Raw genomic sequence first — 20,743 nt, forward strand, 5'->3', positions numbered from 1 at the left:
TCACTGCCTACCTCAGGCTTCTATTAACTCTCAACCCCTGTGTCACAGTTTATTACACAGGGATCTTGATCATCTTTCTCTGCCACAAGGTCTCACACATCTGTTACAGTGATGATATTATGCTGATTGGGCCAAGGGAGCAGGAGAGAGCAACCACTCTGGATTTGTTAGTAAAGCATTTGAGAACCAGAGGCTGGGAAATAATTCCACTAAAATTGAAGTTCTTTCTACCTCAGCGAAAGTTCTAGGAGTGCAGTGGTGGGGACATGTAGAGATATCTCTTCTACGGTAAAAGATAAGCTCTTGCATCTGGTTTCCCCTACGACTGAAAAAGAGGCACAGTGCCTAGTGGGTCTATTTGGATTTTGAAAGTAACACATTCCTCACTTAAGTGTTTTGGTGTATTTTGGTTTTGGTACTGGGAATTGAACTCAGGACCTTGTGCTTACCAGGCAGGCACTTGTGCCACTGAGCTATATCCCCGGCCTCACTCAAGTGTTTTCCTCTGGCCCATTTAGTGACTGATTCAGAAAGCTGCTAATTTTGAGTGGGGCCCAGAACGGGAGGAGGCTTTGCAACAGGTCCAGGCTGTCATTCAGGCTGCTCTGTCACTGGGGCCATATGATCCAATAGAATTAATGGTACATGAAACCTCAGTAGCAGGGAGAGATACTGTTTGGAGTCTCTGGCAGGTCCCCATAGGTGACTTGCAGAGGAGGCCTTTAGGATTTTGACATCAGGCTCTGCTATCATCTACAGACAATTACTCTCCTTTGAAAAAAGCCCTTGGCCTTTTACTGGGCCTTGGTGGAAACTGAATGCTTGACCATGGGACACCAGGCTACCATGTGATCTGAGTTGCCTGTCACGAACTTGATATTCATGATACCACTGAGTCATAAGGTTGGACGTGCACAGCAACAGTCTATCATTAATGTAAATGGTACATGCATCATTGAGCCAGAGCAGGCCCAGAGGGTACAAGTAAGTTACATGTAGTAGTTGCCCAGATGTCCATGGCTCCTACTTCTGGTATACTGCCTTCTGTTTCACAGCCTGTGTCTACAGGCTCATGGTATATATCATAGGACCAGCTGTCAGAAGAAGAGAAAGCTGGCACCTGCTTTACGGATGGTTCTGCTCACCACCCACAAGTGGACAGCTGCAACAGTAAGCCCCTTTCCAGGACATCCCTGAAGGAGAGTGGTGAAAGGAAATCTTCACAGTGAGAAGAACTTTGGGCAGTGCACTTTGTAGTACATTTTGTCTGGTAGAAGAAAAGGCCAGATGTGTGAATGTGTATACTGATTCATGGGTTGTTTATCCATGGTCTGGCTGGTTGCTTAGGAACTTGGAAGGAACATGACTGGAAAATTGGTGACAAAGATATTTGGAGAAGAAGTATGTGGATGGAGCTCTCCATATGGGTAAGAATGTAAAACTATTTGTATTCCATAGAGACACTCACCAAAAAGTGACCTCAGCAGAAAAGGACTCTAACCATCAACTAGATAAGATGATCCCTTCTGTAGCTAGTGGTCAACCTCTTTCTTCAGCCACCCGGTCATTGCCCAATGAACAGAGTGCCCATGATGGCCGAGATGGAGGTTGTGAATTGGCATAGCAACGTGGACTTCCACTCACCAAGGCTGATCTGGCCATAGCCACTGCTGAATGCCCAATGTGCCAGCAGCAGAGACCAACACTGAAGTAATCAGTCTGTGGCCTGGTGGAAGGCTGATTATATTGGACTCCTTCCATAATGAAAGAACTGAATTTTCTGGCATAGACATTTATTCTGGATATAGATTTACCTTCCTTGCGTGTAATGCTTCTGCCAAAACTATCATCTTGGACTTACAGAATGACTTATCCAACATCATGGAATGCCACACAGTACTGCCTCTGACCAAGGAACACATTTTACAGCCAAACAAGTAAGGCAATGGGATCATGCTTATGGAATTCACTGGTGTTTTCACATTCCCCACCATCCAGAAGCACCTGGATTGATAGAAAGTGAGAATCATCTTTTGGAGACACAGTTACAGCACAGCTGACTTTTGGTAGTAGCTTTCAGGGCTGAGGCAAGGTTCTTCAAAAGGCCGTATATGCTTTGAGTCAGTGTCTGCTACATGGTACTGTGTCTCCCATAGCCAGAATTTCTGAGTTCAAGAATTGAGGGGTGAAACTGGGATTGGTACCACTCACAATTACCCTTAGTAATTCACCAGCAAAAATTTTTCTTTCCTATTCCTATGAACTTATGCTCTGCTGGCTTAGAAATCTTAGTACCCAAGGGGAGAAGGCTTGTACCAGGAAGCAAAACAATGATATCATTCAACTTGAAGCAAAGACTTCCCTCTGTCCATTTTGGTCTCCTCATGCCTGAAGAAAGAAGCTAAAAGGGGAGTTACAGTGTTGGCAGGGACCATTGACCCAGATCCCCTAGGGAACCTCCTAGTATTACCATGCCCTGGTATTAAAGTCAATGGGAAACTACAACAACCCAATTCTCTCCACAAGGGAGAGAATCAAGTTCTGCTGAGGTGCTTGTTGGAGGTCAAGGGAATACAGAATGGGTAGTGGAAGAAGGTAGTTCTAAATACCCACTGTGGCCCTGTGACCAGCTACAGAAGCAAAGACTGTAATTGTAATATTTCTCTCCTAATATGCTTCCAATGTAATATACTGTTGACAGACTTAAGATTGGTTTTTAAATATTGTGAAACCTGTATGACAGTGTTCAAGTTATAGAAGGTTAGGAGTAAGCATCACCCAAAGAAAACTTGCCTTCTATTCTGGGGAAGGACTTAGTATATTTCCATTCATATGCAGGATGATTAACATGTTAGACATAATTATAAACTTGCCTTTGTATCTGGAGTCTGTGGTTTAAAGAAATGTGTCTGGTTGTCAAGTTGACAAGGGGTGGATTATGATGGTTAACTGACTGTGTCAACTTGAGTGAGAAATGCCCGACTAAACTGGCTCAGCATATTTCTGGGTATGGAAGACCCACCCTACGGAAGATTGTGGCCAGAATGGTATAAAAGGGAAACAAAGAAGGGAGGGTTGCTTCTGCCTTCTTTAGAGCAGCACCAGTGTTAGCCTTCACCCTGGACGCTGTCTCCTGCCTTCCAGCACAGATCCTTTGGCCTCCTGATCTGGGCTCACACGGGACACTCCACTGAGCTCCAAGCCTTCACTCTGTCCTTCACTGGACCCCTAGTTCACAGACCAACCTTTTGCACTCTCCCACACCTGACTCTGTGGGCAGCCATTGGAAGTCAGTCTTGTAAATTCTTAAATATTTTTACATCTTCCATTAAGTCTGTTTCTCTAGTAAGCACTGATTGATACAATGCTGGAACCATGTTTTTTATTTAACAGAGAATTGAGTCTAAAAAACAGTAAAACTCTGCCTCCAAAATAATGGTTAGTATTGAGCAATAAAATAAAGCCTGGATAACTGAGTCTAAGTGGGTAGATCAATTGAAATTGCTGAAAAATTTATTTGTACATTTAACAAATTTTAATTGAGCATTTCCAAAGTAACAGCCATAGTTTTAAGCATTGTAAATATAACTGTGAACAAAAACTCCTTGTATGTATCCGAGAAGGAGAGACAATGAATAAACATTCAAAATGTCAGGAAGATAATTGCCTCAAAGAAGAGCAAAACAGTTTCCGGGACTGTTGGTCATAATTTCCTGTAAGAGTTGCTGTGTTATATAAGGTCAGTGAGAGGTCTCTGAACAGGGATGTTTGAACATAGACAGGACCAGGAGCATAGTTTAGGGAACACACTGCGTGGAAAAGGAACATCAAGTGCGGAGAACTTAATCCAGGTGTGTGTTGGGCAACAGTAAAGAACAGCAGGTGGGGTTGGTGAGGTGGGATGTAGGGAATGGAGCACCATGAGTGAGAGGGCCACTTAGGAGATGAGGTGAGAAAAACATAGCATTCTGTATTGTGTAAGGAGTAAGGAGAGTGACACTTAGGAGTGACTCTGAGAGGGAGCAAAAGGCACTAGAAGGTTGTAAAGGAGAGGACTGATGTCAATGAGTTGGTGGATTGCCATGGAGAGCACAGGCTGCTCTAGGGCAGGAGTGAACTAAAAGTGAGTCAAATGCAACTTTAAAAAAAATGAGCTACCTAACAATAAATATAGTAAAGTGTAGAAATAGGACAAAGCAGGTAAGGAGTACACAAGGCAGCCTATACACATGCTCCCTAATTTACAATGGCTCTACTTAGTATTTTGACTTCCCAGTGGTACAAAAGCTTACTCACACAACCACTCTAGTTTTCATTTTCAGTATAGTATTCAATTTATGAGAGTCACGACTATTATAAATAGGTTTTATGTCACGTGCTTTTGCCAAATTGTAGGCTAAGTATTCTGCGTACATTTCACGCAAACTCAGATAAGCTAGGTAGATTATGTGCATCAAATATATGTTTGACTTTTCAATTTACAGTGAGTTTTGGGGACACAAACACATCATAAATTGAAGAATGTCTATAAAAGCACAGGCAAATCTATTTTAATGGGGAGATAATTTTGGCTTGTGATTAACATCACCGTTCATGTGGAAATATTCTAACACTTATGCAGTCTTCCTCTTGACATTTAACAAATTTTGCTTTGTAGTAGATGAAATGTGAAGCACACTCCCACTTGAAAGATTGCCAGCGTTATTGAGGTCAGGGTCTTTAAAATTCATGTGATTTGACATTTTATTGTAAAGAAATAATTACATGGTAGATATTTTTATCAAGCTTCTAGGAATTACTCAAATGCTTTAAATTTAGAATATCATGTGATCCACTTGAATGTTAATGTTTAGAAGGCATTTAAATTTATATGATTTTTAAATACCTTTTTATCAATGAGGTACATGGAAAAGTGACCTAAAACTTCTGTCATCTAACATTTTATATGCTAAACAGTTTACACTAAGAAATTAGAAGTTGCTACCTGAAGTTACAGTATGATTTTATTTTGGAAAACAATTGAAAAATAAAGATTACACAGCAGCCTAACAAAATATTCAATTTGCTTAAATGGTATTGCCAGGACTTTCAGCGTGAGGGCAGACCTTAGAGCATTACTCCACACCCTCAGGATTTGCAAACCAGGGCTCATTTCCTAAAGGACCTTAACAAATAGAAGCATTGACTTCTCTGCTCTCAGAGGGGCCTCCCACCTGGGAAAGACAGCTCTGTAATTGAATCCCGGCAAATGCATTGTCATTCCTCCTGCCTGCCCTCCTGGTGCTACAGCAAATTAAAAGATCTCCCGGGCTCAGCCTGCCTTCCAGCTGCCAGCCCCTGGTAGACAAGAAGGAGCCAGCAGGAACCAGGTGGAGCAGTTTTGAGTTGCACTAAACACACAGTGCAAGAAGATTGGCCATAACTTCCCAATTGAATATTTATGCCAGCCCCATTTCTCATCTTGCTCTTTGGCACCCATGGAGTGCTGAGCTCCTGCTGATTTCAAGGGCTCTGCATTGTGTTTGGATTGGCTCCGTGAACTCTTGTGCCAGATGAGAAATGGGCGGTGGGGTCCTATCACTAAGATGGCTTGCTGGCTTTTTTTTTAATGGTGACTATCAGGTTCTAGTGTCATATGGGTGGGGAAGGGGGGAGTTTCCGGATGTCCCACCCCCGCCACTACTGTTCCCTCAATTGTGTACAGCTCGGCTACAGCTTCTGGCAGAATGGAACTTTAACTGCTTCTGTTAAGGGTCACACAACACTGGCTTATATGTGGCTGTATTTTCGTCTTTACTCTGAGGTTTTATTTTTGTTTGCTAAGGTCAGGCACTTATCACAGGGCTCTGTCATCACATTTCACATTCTGATCCCTCGCGGCAGGTGCTAACTTCCTTGCTCTCAAAATGAATGGGTTGAGTAACCTCATAAAGAGACAGAATGTCTTGGCAGGGAAAGGACCAGAGTAGGGAATACCTGTGTATAGAAGAGTCTCGGTGTTATTTAGCGAGCCTTGTAAACCCAAGATACTTGGAAAACTACACACACACACACACACACACACACACACACACACACACGTCCATTAACTTTTCTGAGATAGTAATGACAGACTTAAACTCGTGTTCCTGATCTCCAGTCCAAGTTATTGTCTCAGAGAACACCATCCGTATGTGTATTTCATCATGCGATTTTCTTAAAAAAAAAAAATCAATTTTTCAATTGCTTCATGTAAGGTAATAAACTAGACACCAATGAGTTGCTGATTACAAATAAAATTCATGCATAATCAAATGTAAATGATTATAGGACCACAGTCATTAGAATCCAGTTCTGCATAATTCTCTAAGTCAAATAACCTCCTGATTGTTTTTATGTTTTTTTTGTTTGTTTGTTTTTGGTTTTTCTCCGGTTCCGGGAACCGAACTCACGACCTTGCGCTTGCCAGGCAGGCGCTTTGCCGCTGAGCTAAATCCCCAGCCCCCTCCTGATTGTTAATGATAATAATATCAGACATAAAGAAGAAAAGCATGCATTACCTTTACTTAGTATATCTGGAATTTAATTAAGCATGTGTCAAAGGCTTTCATTACATTTATGAGGAAAGAAAGAAAAAGAGTCTGAATGATACTACTGTTGTTAGCTCAGTACTGTCCCTGAAGAGCCGATAGAAATCCGGAGGGGTGCTTCCGTGACCATTCAGGAGCTGCCCTGCCACTGGCCTACACCTGCTGGTCCTATTGTGACGGCGTTGAGGGTGTGCTGTGGTAGTTCCTGATCACGTGGCATGGGGAAAGATCACACCGAAAGCAGAACCAGAAATTAACAGCACAGGCTGAACCAATGGATTTGATCTCATAACATGGCTTTGGGATATATGAAAAGCTGTTCACTTGGGCTTTAAGTGCCAAGTATATATTTAGCAACTGATTAGAAATGGGGCTCGGAAACATCAGCTGTGACACAGACGTGGGAACTTCTTTGGCTGTTTGCAGCGTGGGTTAGAACCCTACAGTGTCTGAGAGTGTCCCTCACCTACTCTCCAGACTGCTGGAAGTCCCGAGGGAAGCAGAGATCTTTGCATCTTTTGTACCATAATGATGTGGCTGCAGGTCCAATAGTTTAGAAAGAACCCTGGAATATCCTCCAAGAGCAACACTGGAAAGGTGGAGGAGCTTGCAGTGGCCCAAGGGCATGGAAGAACCGAGTTTCCTGAGCTGCAGGTGGAAAGTCCCTCATCCAGGACAGCTCCTTGATGCCAGAAGATTTAGACCTGACCTGTCCTGATGAGTGAGCTTTCTTCTGAGTCCAAACTTCCAGGGACACCATGGCCTCACAGAATGCTGCAACTACAGGCATGCACCACCATACCTGGTTGGGGCTGCCTCACAGGAAAAAACTTTTTTCTTGATAATATAGTTTTCAAACTAACAAAGCACGTGTCTATTGTTAGTATTTCAGGAGTGGTTGTAGTAGTAGGTACTATGTACTGTGGTAGTAGGTACTATGTACTGTGGTAGTAGGTACTATGTACTGTGGTGGTAGGTACCATTCTATACGTGAAACTGCTTTATGTACGTGATTTTGCTTAATTTCCATGGTAGCCCTCGAGTGGATCTTATTAACTTCAATTTTAGCCTAAAGTAACATGATGGGTAAATGGCAGAGACAGGGCTTTAAAACTAAGTATTGAGGTGACAGCACAGGTCCTTAATATCACACTGAACCTTAAACTTATTACAGTGTTTTATATTTAAGGAAATCTGATGTCTCCTCAGAAACTGAAGCTCAATTAGTAGGTAACCATCTTTTATGTTGTTCATTATATTAATGCTCTGTTCTTGCTTGTTCAGCGGTCTAGTCTTGAAAAATAATTGTCATTTGTTCATCCTGTAGAATGATTCTTCCTTACTGGTGAATTTTTTTCTTTAGAAAAAGAAAGGATACATGTACTTCTTTGCATAATTGGTGGCATTAAATATTTTGATTCTGGCTTTACAGCTTTACCCCACTACTTTCTAGGGGAAAATAATTTCTTGCTTCCTTAACCATGGTTTGTAGCTGATCTGATAGAAATTTGAGTCCTGCACCATTCAAATAATGCTTGGAGGATCTGTCGGATTTTTGTTTTCCAGTAAAGGCAAGATTTTGAAAACAAAACTTTTGAGAAATGTCCCCATTATTGTGAAATATCAACTCTAATTTCTTGGGGTGCAAGAGATGGATGTGTTTTATACAAATTTGGTAGAGTTACAACAAAGGAAGGGCCCGAGGTACAGAGCTCAGGTTGAGAGCCGGAAGCCCTGGAAAGGAAGGATTGTGAAAGTGTCCAGAGAACAGTATGTTCACAGCTGCATTTGCTGTTGCTCTGGGGCCTGAGGTCACCCTGGCAGAAGGGTCACTTGCACTGCAAGCACTCGTGCTGGCCTCAGGGACGGCCATGAGGTCACTGGCAAATTGGGAGAACAGCACCCTTCCTTTTGCACAGCCCGTTTCTCTGATCCTTGCTAAGTGTCCTCTCCTCCTGCCGTTTCATCCTCACTGCTGAGCCCAGTCTTGACCTTGTCTGGGGAAATGGGTTGGTGAGGGCCTCTGGCTGGGACTGCCTGTCCACCTGATCGGTGGTGACACAGACACCAGCTGCAGAGAGGTGCTGCATCTCCCGGCCTTACTGCCAGCAGAGAGTACTTGGCTCAGGGCTTCAGCTATGACAAGGACTTTGAGCCCTAATCTGAAATGTGTTAGGTTGAGATGACCTGGCATTGTTACTTGATATTTTTTAAAGCCTATATGTTTTCCAGAAAGTAGAAAACTGCTACTCTGTAGTGATATGCACTACTTTTTCCTCTGAGCTCAGCTGACCAAATTGCTTCATTAGTTTTCCTTCCTTAATGACCTTCTGCACACACACAGAGCCTCCATTTCTCTCCCATACACAGCGTGTGTGTGCGCACGCGTGCACACACACGCACCACTAACTCTCTTGGGAGAGTTCAGTCTTACAGACATATAGACATACAGATATGAACACCGCGACACACATTCGCATCACAGAACTAGTCCTTGCCTCCTCTGCCTCTTCCATTTCTTTGTCAGTAGGCTGCAAAACCTTTGAAGATACTTTGTGTTCCTAGAACTCTCCCTAGAGTACTGTAGAAGCTTGAGTGGTGTTTAGTGAACTAGACTACATTTGACTCCAAGTAACTCAAATCAATTTCTCTAAGGTTTACCATTGCTATTTTATTGTTCATTTGTTAGAACCCACTAAATATGCTACTACTCTAGCAGAGGGGGAGAGGGTGGGTGGAAAGCAATGAATAAAATGGTAAACAATCCCTGCTCTACGGATGCCTTACATGCTAGGCATCAGAAGAAGCTATATTGTTATTTCTGTTCATCCAAGAGAATTGAGTTTATACTGCATAGCAAAGGACAATATGAACAAATTAAATACCGGAGCTCTTACCCTCAAATTCGTTCTGATGGTCAAAAGGCAGTTTTGCTAGCTAGCTAGATGGATTCTGAGAACATGAGGAATAGAAATGTGCAACCACACTTCCCGCTAATTTATACAAAGAGGAAAAGCTGATATGAGACTGTTTTTGAAAGTCTAAGATGCTTTTGCATTTCCCGGGTCATGAACAACTGATAGAGTAGACCTATAAATAAACCAGGCCATGCCTCATTACCGGGATCTGTGTGGAATGAATCATGCCTTTTGAGTTGGAGCAGATTCTAAACTGCACAAATGTAACAATTGCCCTTCCTTGGCTTTGAAGAAGATATTTCAAAAAATCATCTATGTACAGAAAAATTATAGAAAGGAATCACTATACAAGGTGCATGGGATTTGCTATTCTTTATTTTTAAATGAGTTTGTCTTTGGGTACATTGGCTTCCTCCTATTACTCAGGCAGATGGATGCCAGTGTTTACATGGCTTGATGACATAAGAGCATTCAAAGGGAACTGAAGACCTTTGGGAGGAAAAGAGTGTCACCAGGCAAAGTCATAATAAGCAGTGTAGAGTTAGCAAAATAGTTTGACATTGGTAACTTTCAAAAACTTTTCAAGTGCTTTAGTTGCAGAGTTGTGCATTCTGGTTGCGGTCTTACAGTATGAAACAATTAAAATTACTTAAATAGAAAACAGAACATGTGATAGAAAGATCCTCTGAAACCAAGTTCTGGTGCTGCTGTTTTCTACTTGCATTACCTTGGGCATGCTCTGATTTTCAATTTCTCCATTTAGCAAAGGTGGAAAATCATGCATATGTCAACGTGCCATTTTAAAGATGAATGGAGACAGTATATGTGAAAAAGCAGGCATAAAATGTGTTGTGAAATACGTACTCAGAAAAAATTTGTAGGTATTAATAATTACTTGTTAAACCTTAAAGTAAATTTTATATTTTATACATTTTGAGTGTATTAAACTGTAAAATAACATGAAGTTTCATGGTTAAATTCATTACAAAGCATGTACAGGAGTGTGGTTGCTCTACCCCTGGTAATAATAATGCACCTCTGTCTTTCAAAGAGTCTTTTATTGTCAAAAGTATCAAACCATTGAAACCAGTGTAAGCAAAGTGAACTAAAGTTCCCCCTGGATCCAGATAACTGTGTTTCAGATGCCTGTGAACTGGAATGTGCCATGTAAAGTCTATATTTTCTTTGTTGGCTATTAATTTTTGTTGTCATTTTGGAGAAGCAACAGTTCCTGTTGCCTCTTGGTTACTCTCTGTAGTGTGGCCTCCATGCTTTCATTCCTGACTGGTTCTCCTGGCTGACTCATCCTGCTTCTGGTCCAGCTTGGCTACCATCCCCTACACTGCCTCATAGTTTTAGCAATAGCATTGGACAGGTGCCTCCCTAAGGTCTTTTGTCAAAACCCAGCTATCAATTCCTAAGAAACGTCTTCTGGTTGTTTAAGTTTATATTGATTTCTGTCCATTTCATTCGCTGGGAACTTTTCATATTTCCGGCCTTGAATTTCTATGTACCGGCTCTGCCAGCTGATTTAGATTTAGATTCCTTGAGGGCAGGACTGTGTTGGCTTTACTCTGTGATCCTAATGCCTGTGACAGTGCAATCACTGATTTGTTTGCACCATTAAATACAAAGTCTTTGTGTTGGATAGTTCCAGTGGAGATAATGAAATTAAGAGTTTTCATTATTTACTATAGTTAAATCCAGGAATTTAATTACTATGATTTCATTACTATAATTAATCAGAAATGTCTACACACACTACATTTTAGATCCTGCTATTTTTAAAATTGCTTTTGTTCCTGGATTTCCTAGAGGGTTTTCTTCTGTTTGCACCATGATTAGTAAATCTGATTTCTGACTGCAATTTAAACTCATTCATCCAGATTTTCATACTTAAATTTACACTCATTTACTTGATTTCATAGCTTTTGCTAAGCTGCAAATAGCTCCTATGTCTTTTTACTCATTCATTTGTTCATTGAACATGTATTGAGAAACCACTATATTCTCGGAACCTGGTCAGTCAATAGGAAAATAACAGTGAACAAAACAGACAGTTCCTGCCTGTGTGTTATTTTCTTTCCACCTGAGAAATTTCCTTTAACATTCTTTAAAATGTGTTATGGTTTGTGTCTGGATGCCCCACAAAGCCTCATGAGATCATGAGGGGGCATTTTTGGAGCCAGTTGAATCTAGGATTTGTGATTAATCATGATCCAGTGCTGACATTAAGCATGTCCTGCATACTATAGAAGGGATAGAGAGATTTTGTTCCAATGAAAGAAAAGTAACTAAGACAGAGTGACTCTGCATGCATGAGTTCTCTCATTTTTAAATCTTTATTTTATCTTCCTTTTGAAAGATATCTTTCCTGGATATACAGTTCTCTGTTGGCATTTTTTTCCCCATTCTTAATGACTACATTACCTTCTGGCTTGCATTGTTTCACACACACACACACACACACACACACACAATCTATGAACATTTATCTGCCGTCTTTAATATTTTTGTTTTTGTTGCTGACTTTGGACAATGTATAACATGCTTTGGTTTGGGCTGTGTGTGTACCTGGCATATGTGCATGCATGTCTAGCGTATCCTACTTGTGCTTCATTGATGTATGTCATCAGATTTCTTAAATATTCAGCCTTATTAACTTTATTTTCCACACAACTCTCTTCTGGTAACTCATTGCACAAAGGTTAGATTTATTGATGCTGTTCTACAGGACACAGAGGTTCTGTATATTTATTATCAATTTTTGTTCATTTATTCTTAACTTGTTTTAGTATTTGCTAGACTTTAGTAGAAATTCGTAGAATCTGGTAATCTGAGCAACTACTTTGAAGATAACAATATGTAATACAACCACCATTGTTAATTTCCTATCATCTCTTTTTGGAATTCTATATCATTTCTAATTTTTTGTGTTGTTTCTTTTTTGTCTTTGTTTTTTGTTATTTTTTTGGTAAATTTACCAAAAAATAGTACTTTGTAAAAGGTTTATAGAAAATACAATAAAAAGTCTATTTTCATAGTTTTCAGCACATAAAGTTTTACTTTATATCTTACTATTCTCTCCTTATTTTCATGTTTCTTGTTCACTTTTCAACTATTTAAGACATGTATTTTAACATTGTTGTCTGCTGATTCCATTATCTTTTTTATATTTATAAGTGTGTTCTTATAGCCTTATTGTCTAATAAATTACATTTTTTGGTTCCTTTGCATAGCTAATAACTTAATAGATTTTACATTATCTGGTGCTTTTTCTCTCCCTTTAAAAATGTCACACTTCTGGCAGATAGTAACCTGATGATTTTCTTTTCTTTTTCCCTCTTTTACTTTTCTTTCTTTCTTTCTTTCTTTCTTTCTTTCTTTCTTTCTTTCTTTCTTTCTTTCTTTCTTTGTCTTTTTCTGTCTTCCTTGCAGTTCCTTTTTTTTAACATTGTTAGGGCTCTTTGAATTAGGTTATCCTTGAAGACAAGGACAAGTTTAACCACATGTTGAAGCAGGAATTCCTAAGGGGTTTTAGACGGAGTGCCAAACATAAGGCTTTGTTTGACTTCTCAGAATTATTCACCTTACAGTTCCTGAATGGCTCATTGCCCACCTTCATAGAATATTATCCTCTATGGGGACTGTTTAATATTCAGCAGAATTTCCTGGAGGCTTCTGTACTGATTTCTGGAACTTTCTTTTACAGCAGTTCCCCACCATGAATTTGTCCATATGACAAGTTCTAGTTGTGTCACCCTCTCCAAGTTCCAGTCTTTGTCTTTTGTAGAAAGACAGCTACATTTTGCTTATATTAAGGTCCAGATAATCCCTCTAGTGGCAATCTGAATCAAAATCTGCAGGACAGTGGTTGGGGATGGTCCCAATATCACCATCAGTGTCAGTGATTCACTAGAAGGAATCACAGAACTCAGAAAAGCTGAGTTAAATCAGCTAAGCCAAAAGGTGCATACGGCCAGAATTTAGGAGTTAAGTTCCTGTTATCTTTTCCCAGTAGTATCAGACAACCAACACTTCTCTCTCCCAGCAACAATGAGTGACAATATGTACAGCGTGTCACCCACCATGGAGGCTCATGCAACTAATTCCCAAACTTCATGTCATATACAAGTCTCATATTTACTGTGCTTTTTCTCAAAATAGTGTTACACTGTCCTACTGCTTATGTCTCAGAATCTATAAAACAGTGATGCCTTGACTGTCATCTCCAAGCTGAGACTTTCCAGCAAGATTGAAAAAAGCCTGCTTTGTGTTTGTAACTTTGTTCCATACTGGAACTGAAAATCTGATTTGAAAAGCACTTCTTTGGGCAAGAATGAGTCACACTCCATGTCTGGACACAGACAGAAAGTGTGATGCTTTAGTCTAAGTGACACTCTTGCCCAGTGTCTTAGTTACTTTTCTCTCATGGATGACACAAAATACCTGACACCCAGAATTAAGGAAGGCAAGTTTTGTTTTGCTTATAGTCTGTGGAGGTTTCAGTCCATATTCTGCTGATTCCAAGGCAGCGTGGCACATGGAAGAAGGCAACAGTTCATGGAGGCAGAAACAGCAAAGCAACAAGAGCAAAAAAGGCAGGAGCAGCAGAGAGCAGGCCTCATTCCCTCCATTACTATACTGTATGCAGGCTTCCGACCCCAGGGTACCACTCATATCCATAATACCAGCACTGGATATGAATTAATAAAAAACTCTAGAAGCCAGCCCCATGACTGCATGAGGCTTTGGGAGGACATCTAGACACTAATCATAACACCTAGACAACATATACTGCTTTTGTTGGCACATTAAAACAGTCGTCACCATGCTTTTTTTGTGCTTCACTTGCAGAAAATATTATAACTATGGCTCCAAAGAGTGTTCGTGATGCCAGCAGTACAGCTATGAAGAAAACTAAGAGAACCACAATAGGGTTAAAGAAATACCTCATTGCAAAATTGGTAGAAGTGCTGGAAAATGAATTTATAAGTGTAATTTTTGGGCTTCAGAACCAATTATTTGGTTTTCTATCAATTCTTATGGTAACAATATGTTCAGTTCTCAAACTTTTCTGTTCATTCCAAACATGAATTAGGAACAAATTGAGTTCAACAACTGGGAGCAGGGAGCCAAGGGTCTTCCTCCAGACTGTGAGTGGACTCAAGAAATCTCAAGGCACACCTGCCCATTGGGATCTGGAGAAGTTCTTGCTCCAGCTGTGAGGGCGATGACTGGAGACCAAAGAGGTCAGCATGGTCAGTCTTCCCTGCTGATGCATCAGATGCTATAGCAAGCAGAAACACTGAAACAACACCCAGGATTCATAGGCAGATTTGTTTATGTCAATGGGCACTGATTTGGATACTTCCCAGAATATCAGGCCCTGATCTCTAGTGGTCTAGGGCTTATATGTGGTAAGCAAGCAGACGTACAGAGGCAGAATGGCTTGTCAGTGGGGGATTAGTTCCTACAGTATGCATCATAGTGATCAGCCTTTTCTAAGCAACAAAAGTAACAGGAATTGTAACTGGAACTATTACCTGGGCAACTAACAAACTGAAGTGAGGGCCTGGGGATTTAGCTCAGCGGCAAAAGCGCCTGCCTGGCAAGCGCAAGGTCGTGAGTTCGGTTCCTGGCACCAGAGAAAAACCAAAAAAAAAAAAAAAAAAAAAAAAAAACAAACAAACTGAAGTGTACTGGATGGGGGAGGCACCTTCTGCTACAGTATCACTATATATATAATGTTCTAAGCATTATACTTAAAAAAACAGTAGAGATTGATTTCTGTTTTTGTCTTATTTTCCCAAGAGTGTAAATCCTTTCTTCTGTCAGCAGTTAGCATGAAAGACTGATCCTTCAGAGTCTCCTAGAGTTGAGCTGAATCTTCAAAATAACCACCCTTTTGATATTTCAGTATTTGAACTTGAAAGGTATTGACTAAAGTTTCAGATATTTTTAGCCCATGATTTATTTAGTGCTGGCAAAGTCCATGTGCATGTACCTTGGATCAATTAGTTCTAGTCATTTTGGAGTTTGAGGATGGACATCTTAAAATTTTCTACAGAAAAACTTATGTCACATGTGATTACAGTTTTATCTTTCTAAACTTCACCCTTTTATGTATTTATTTTTGGCTTGTGCTGGTTAAGGTTGACAATAAAATGTAATGCTGAAGAAGGGAAAGCAGATATCTTTGTGTTGGCTCTGAAATAGTATAATTCAACATTTCCTCATTGAATATAATATAAACTGTAGATTTTCAAGAATTGTTTTGATCAGATTAATAAATAATACTTTTTTCCTAGGTTCCTGAAGAGTTTAGTGGATGGAAGATGACTATAGTCAAACAATTTTTAAATTCATGAACATAATATTCCTTTATATATATTGAGTTGCATTGATTGCCAAATGTCAGTTAAGCTTCAGATTCCCAGAATGGAATACACTTTGTTATGATGCATTTTTCTTTTCATTACAAGGTTTGATTTGATATTCAGTTACATGTAGTATAAGTTAGCCTTGTTTTTTTGTTACTGGGACAATATACCAAATACCCATAATTTAAAAGAAGAGAGGTTTATTTTGCTGCATAGCTTTAATGGGTTTAGTCCATGGTTGGTCACTGCAAGGCAGAAATGAATTTTGGGCTGCCTTACGGATCATTTTTCTCTACCAGATTTACTGCCCTTAATCTCAGTCTCCCGCAAAGTCTCAGAACATGGGAAAAATGAAGATGAACTTTTTTCCAGAGTGTAATACACATGGCTTCTAGTCTAATTTTTAATAGAGTCCTTGTTTCCAATTGCAACCTATGCCTAGATTGGACTGTTTATTATTTTGATCTTTTGAGCTCCAACCAGAATTATCCATCTGGCTTTGCTTGTAGCATTCCAGGGCTATTCTGAGCCAACAGCTCTAAACATTTCTGAATTCTTCCTGCAAAGAGTTTTAAAGGCTTTGGGACCACATAGTCAGGTACAGTCAGAGTAACGACCCCACTCCTAGTACCAGTTTTCTATATTAGTCAGTTTTTCCACCACTGGGATAGATGAGCCAACACCTGCAATTTAAAGGAAGAGAGGTTTCCCTTTGGGCCACAGTTTTAGTAGGTTTGGTGCATGATCAGCTTGTTCCCAGGCAGAAATGGCATGGCTGAAGAGGTTGCCAGAAGAATTTATTTAAATTATGGCATCCAGTAAGGAGAAGAGGAAAGAGCCTGGAAAAAGAATACATTTTTCCAGATCATGGACCTAGTAACCTGCCAATTCTGTCCAGGTGCCAGCTTCTAACTGCACATTTACTTGTGAACTCATCAGTGGATTAATCCACAGATGAATATAATACCCCCATGATCCAATTATCTGATAAGTCTCACATCTGAATGTAGGAGACTTTTAGCAAGCATTGTAGATGTGAACAACAGCACACACTTTTCTTTTTTGTTTCTAAGGAATATGGACCCCAAATTTTCTTCTTAAAGTTGTCTTGGCCAGGTATTATGTCAGAGTTAGTCTGATCTACTACAGCAGAGTGATTCCCTCTTGTATTTACCTGATTGAATCTGGAAACCAAGCATGGTGGCACACACCCGTAATACCAACACTTAGGAGGCTGAGTCAGGAAGATCTGCAGGAGTTCCAGGCCAGCCTGGGCTATTCACATACATACATACTACACACATGCATAATGAGTTCAGCTGAACTACATAGCCAGGCTCTGTCTCAAAACAAAACAAAACAAAAATCTGGAGAAGTTTGTTACTATTTTTCCTTAAAATTTTATTGCATTCACTAATGGAATCATATGAATCTAGAGTTTTACACTTTAAATGATACCTCAGGTTTTCCGTTTTCATGTGTTACCATTCACAATTGTGTCTTTCAAGAAATTCACTGGTTTCACATGTTATTGAAACAATTGGCATAATAATGTTAATAATGTTCCCTTGCTTTTATAATCCTTTTATTATCATTAGTATCTTCAGAGGTCATCTTCTGAATTTGTAAATGTTCTGTATGGTGGATAGAATTTGAACTTTTTCTGCACTTCATGGTTTCCTCTTTCTTTTGTTTTTCTTTCTCTAGTTTCTTAGTGTGAAAACTTAGGTTACAGATTTTTAAGCCCTTTTTCCTTCCCAATACATATTTCTCACTACTCACTACTTTATTTCCATAAAACAAGTTTTGACTTTGATGGGCTTTCACTATCATTTTTCCTAAATTTACATTTACTCCCAGATTTACTCCTAAGTACTAAATAATCTCCCGGAGATATAACAATGTCTAGGAGATTATTTAGTACTGTGGTTTTTAATTTTGAAATGTTGGGGATATATTTTATATATGTGATTGCTTTTGTTTCTAAATTAATTCAGTGAGGTCAGATACCATATTCTGTGAAATTTCAGTGTTAAATCCATCAGCATTAGAGACCAGCTTATACTCTTTTGATTGATGATCTATGTACACTTGAAAATACTAGCACAGGTGGGGCTTGGTGGCCCATGCCTGCAATCCCAGCACTCGGGAGGCTGAAGCAGAAGGATCACTGTGAGTTCAAGACCAGCCTGGGCTACAAAGTGAGCTCAAGGCCAGCCTGAACTGCATAGTGAGACCCTGTCTCAAAAAAACAAAAAAAAAAAAAAAAAAAAAAAAAAAGAAAGAAAAGAAAAGATAATAATAGCACAAAGGATTGTGAAATAAAAATTATATTCTCTAAGGTTCTTCCATTAGCACTAGGTGTTATACAATAAATCTTAAACTTACCTGTTACCCAAATTTAATATAACACCTAACACTAAATAGAAGAATCTTAGAAAATAAAATTTTACTTCACAATCCTCTGTGCTATTATTGCCCTTTATTTTACTTATATGCCATACTATAAATCTCACAGTATAAAATAATTATGTTTTCTTTAGTTGGCTCTCTTTTCATGAATTAGGAGAGAAACGAAAGAGAATTTTTTGATATCTATACATCTATTTATGTTTATTTTACTCTTTATTTCATCCTGTAGATCTGAGTTTTCATTTGTTATTCTTTTCTTCAGCTGAAGTATTTCCATAGTATCTGTTGTTGTTCAAGTCACTGGTAAGAAATATTCCTAACTTTTGTTTATTTTAGGTGTTTTCTTTCTCCCATGAAAGCATGTGTATCTTCGTTGGTCCACAGAGAAATTCTTTTTTCTACTTTGTTTTTCAGAAAAGAGTCATCCTTTCCAGAATTCCAGGGTTTTCTTTTAGAGTTTCAATTCTAGCACATAGTGTGGAACAAACCTTTGTCAAAATCGCCTATTCTTCAGTGGATCTCAAATGTAGTACAACTCCAAATCCCAGCCTTGGGCTCATTTTCAGCCACCGGGGTCGTCAAGAACAGCTAGAAGCTTCTACTCTAGGTTTTAATTGATAGTTTATTTTTTGCTGGAGATTTTTTTCCTCAGTGGGAACAGGGGATGCCAAGTTATGGGAGTTAAACATTTTCAGCATTGTTCTGTGTTTATAGCCGAGGTGATCACCTTAGGAGAGCAGGGTGACCCTGTGAGCTTAAACTGTGAAGACGACAGTCTGCTCTTCATCTTACATTATTATATAGAAAGTTGTAGGATCACAAATCATAACCAAGCTATGGTGTCAAACTTACTCTGGGAGCTTTTCATATTTATTCACTACTTTTTGCATCATTTTGTTGATGTTCAGTGGACCAGCATATTCACCAGTTGACTAAGAAATTTTGACTACTCATTTCAATTCTTATTGTGATATCTACCATGTGCTCAGTAGAATGATACATGTAATTTATTGAGAAATATTTGCAGACATTTCAGTTTTGCTCTGCTACTTTCTGCTCTAACAGGTCCATGGAAATGCAGGACCTGGCAAGTCCTCACACTCTCGTTGGAGGTAGTGATACTCCTGGTAGCTCCAAACTGGACAAACCTAATCTCAGCAGCACTTCAGTCACTACAAATGGGACAGGAGGTAAGTGGGTTGCCCCAGGGATACCCGAAATCCCATCTCAGTGTTTGTTTTAATCTGAGATCTTAGGGATTGACTATTAAATAAGTATCTTTTTATCAATATTATAATCAGCATTATATACAAGGAACATATAGTTAGTATAGTATTTCTTTTTCTCTTGTTTTCTTGAAATCTGTGTTCCTCCTGTGTAGCTGGTAACATTCAGGGAGAATAGATATTCTGAAGCAAGATTTTGAGGGCCTAAAGAAAGTCATCTTTTTCTGTATTTTTTTTTGGATTTACTTTTTAGATTTATGTTGGATTGTAAAAAGAAGTTAGTCCCATTTTTTCACAAAATAATTCATTTTAAAAATGGTTTTTGAAATACAGAAATATTCATATCTGCTGTATTTTCTTTTCAAAGGGAATAATAACATAATGCCTGATATTTATTTTTAAAAAGATTACATTTTTCCAGATAATTTTTATTTCATTAGACTAGTATTGCACCACAACATCTAGAAGAAGTAACAGTTATTATTTCAGATATTTAGCCCTATTGATTTATATAACCCATTCAACTTGACAGAACATATCTAATTCTGTTGGGTATGTGTATAGAGAGACTGTATATATTTTTACACACATACCCAATACACCAATTGCATTTACTCACAATCATTTTGAAATTCTGTAGATTTAACCTAGTCAATTAAGTAAAATTTGTGTGAACTTGTTTTACTTTATAAACTCATTTCACTGAATACTAGCATTTACCACATCATATTTTCTTTTCAATTTTAACTAAATGTCTACACACCTCTTCCCACTGAATGTAGGGTAACTGTACAATCTAAATTTCCTTTGTCAAGTTGTGTGCATTGCAACTTACTTGCATTTAATGTTTTACGGTGAACCCTTTGTAAATTAACATTCTCCATGTTACATTGTTTATTTGTCTCTAAACATGCATCGATAATTTCAGCTAATTAATTATGGGATTACAAATGTATAAGAATATTTAGTAATGACTCCTGGAATAAGAACATTTACATTTAAACTTTAGATTGAGTACAGATAGCAAGACTGAGATATCCAAGTACTCTGGAATCAGACCTTGGGTTGGCAAATGATTATGTACATATATGTAGCTGAGTAAGACCTGGTAAACTAAAATGTAGAAGTCATACAGTGCAGTTGTAATTTTACTGAAAGGTCAGAAGCTAGACAGGCATTGATGATTACACAATACCCACAGCAGTCATTCAGACAATAAATATGCCATTATATTA

At 39.0% G+C, this 20,743-nt stretch overlaps 1 protein-coding gene across 7 annotated transcripts in view; it reads left to right on the forward strand.

The window, feature by feature from the left end:
- Eya4 (EYA transcriptional coactivator and phosphatase 4) overlaps positions 1–20,743 on the forward strand; it is a 272,014-nt gene that overhangs the window by 179,786 nt on the left and 71,485 nt on the right. For all 7 annotated transcript variants that reach the window (XM_013516661.1, XM_013516663.1, XM_013516665.1 and 4 more), the window contains exon 4: positions 19,348–19,472. In XM_013516661.1, the coding sequence (XP_013372115.1) occupies positions 19,348–19,472 (125 nt within the window). The remainder of the gene's footprint in view (positions 1–19,347; positions 19,473–20,743) is intronic.

This window comes from Chinchilla lanigera, unplaced genomic scaffold, assembly GCF_000276665.1.
Source record: "Chinchilla lanigera isolate Chin_1 unplaced genomic scaffold, ChiLan1.0 scaffold00035, whole genome shotgun sequence".
Classification (NCBI taxonomy): Eukaryota; Metazoa; Chordata; class Mammalia; order Rodentia; family Chinchillidae; genus Chinchilla; species Chinchilla lanigera.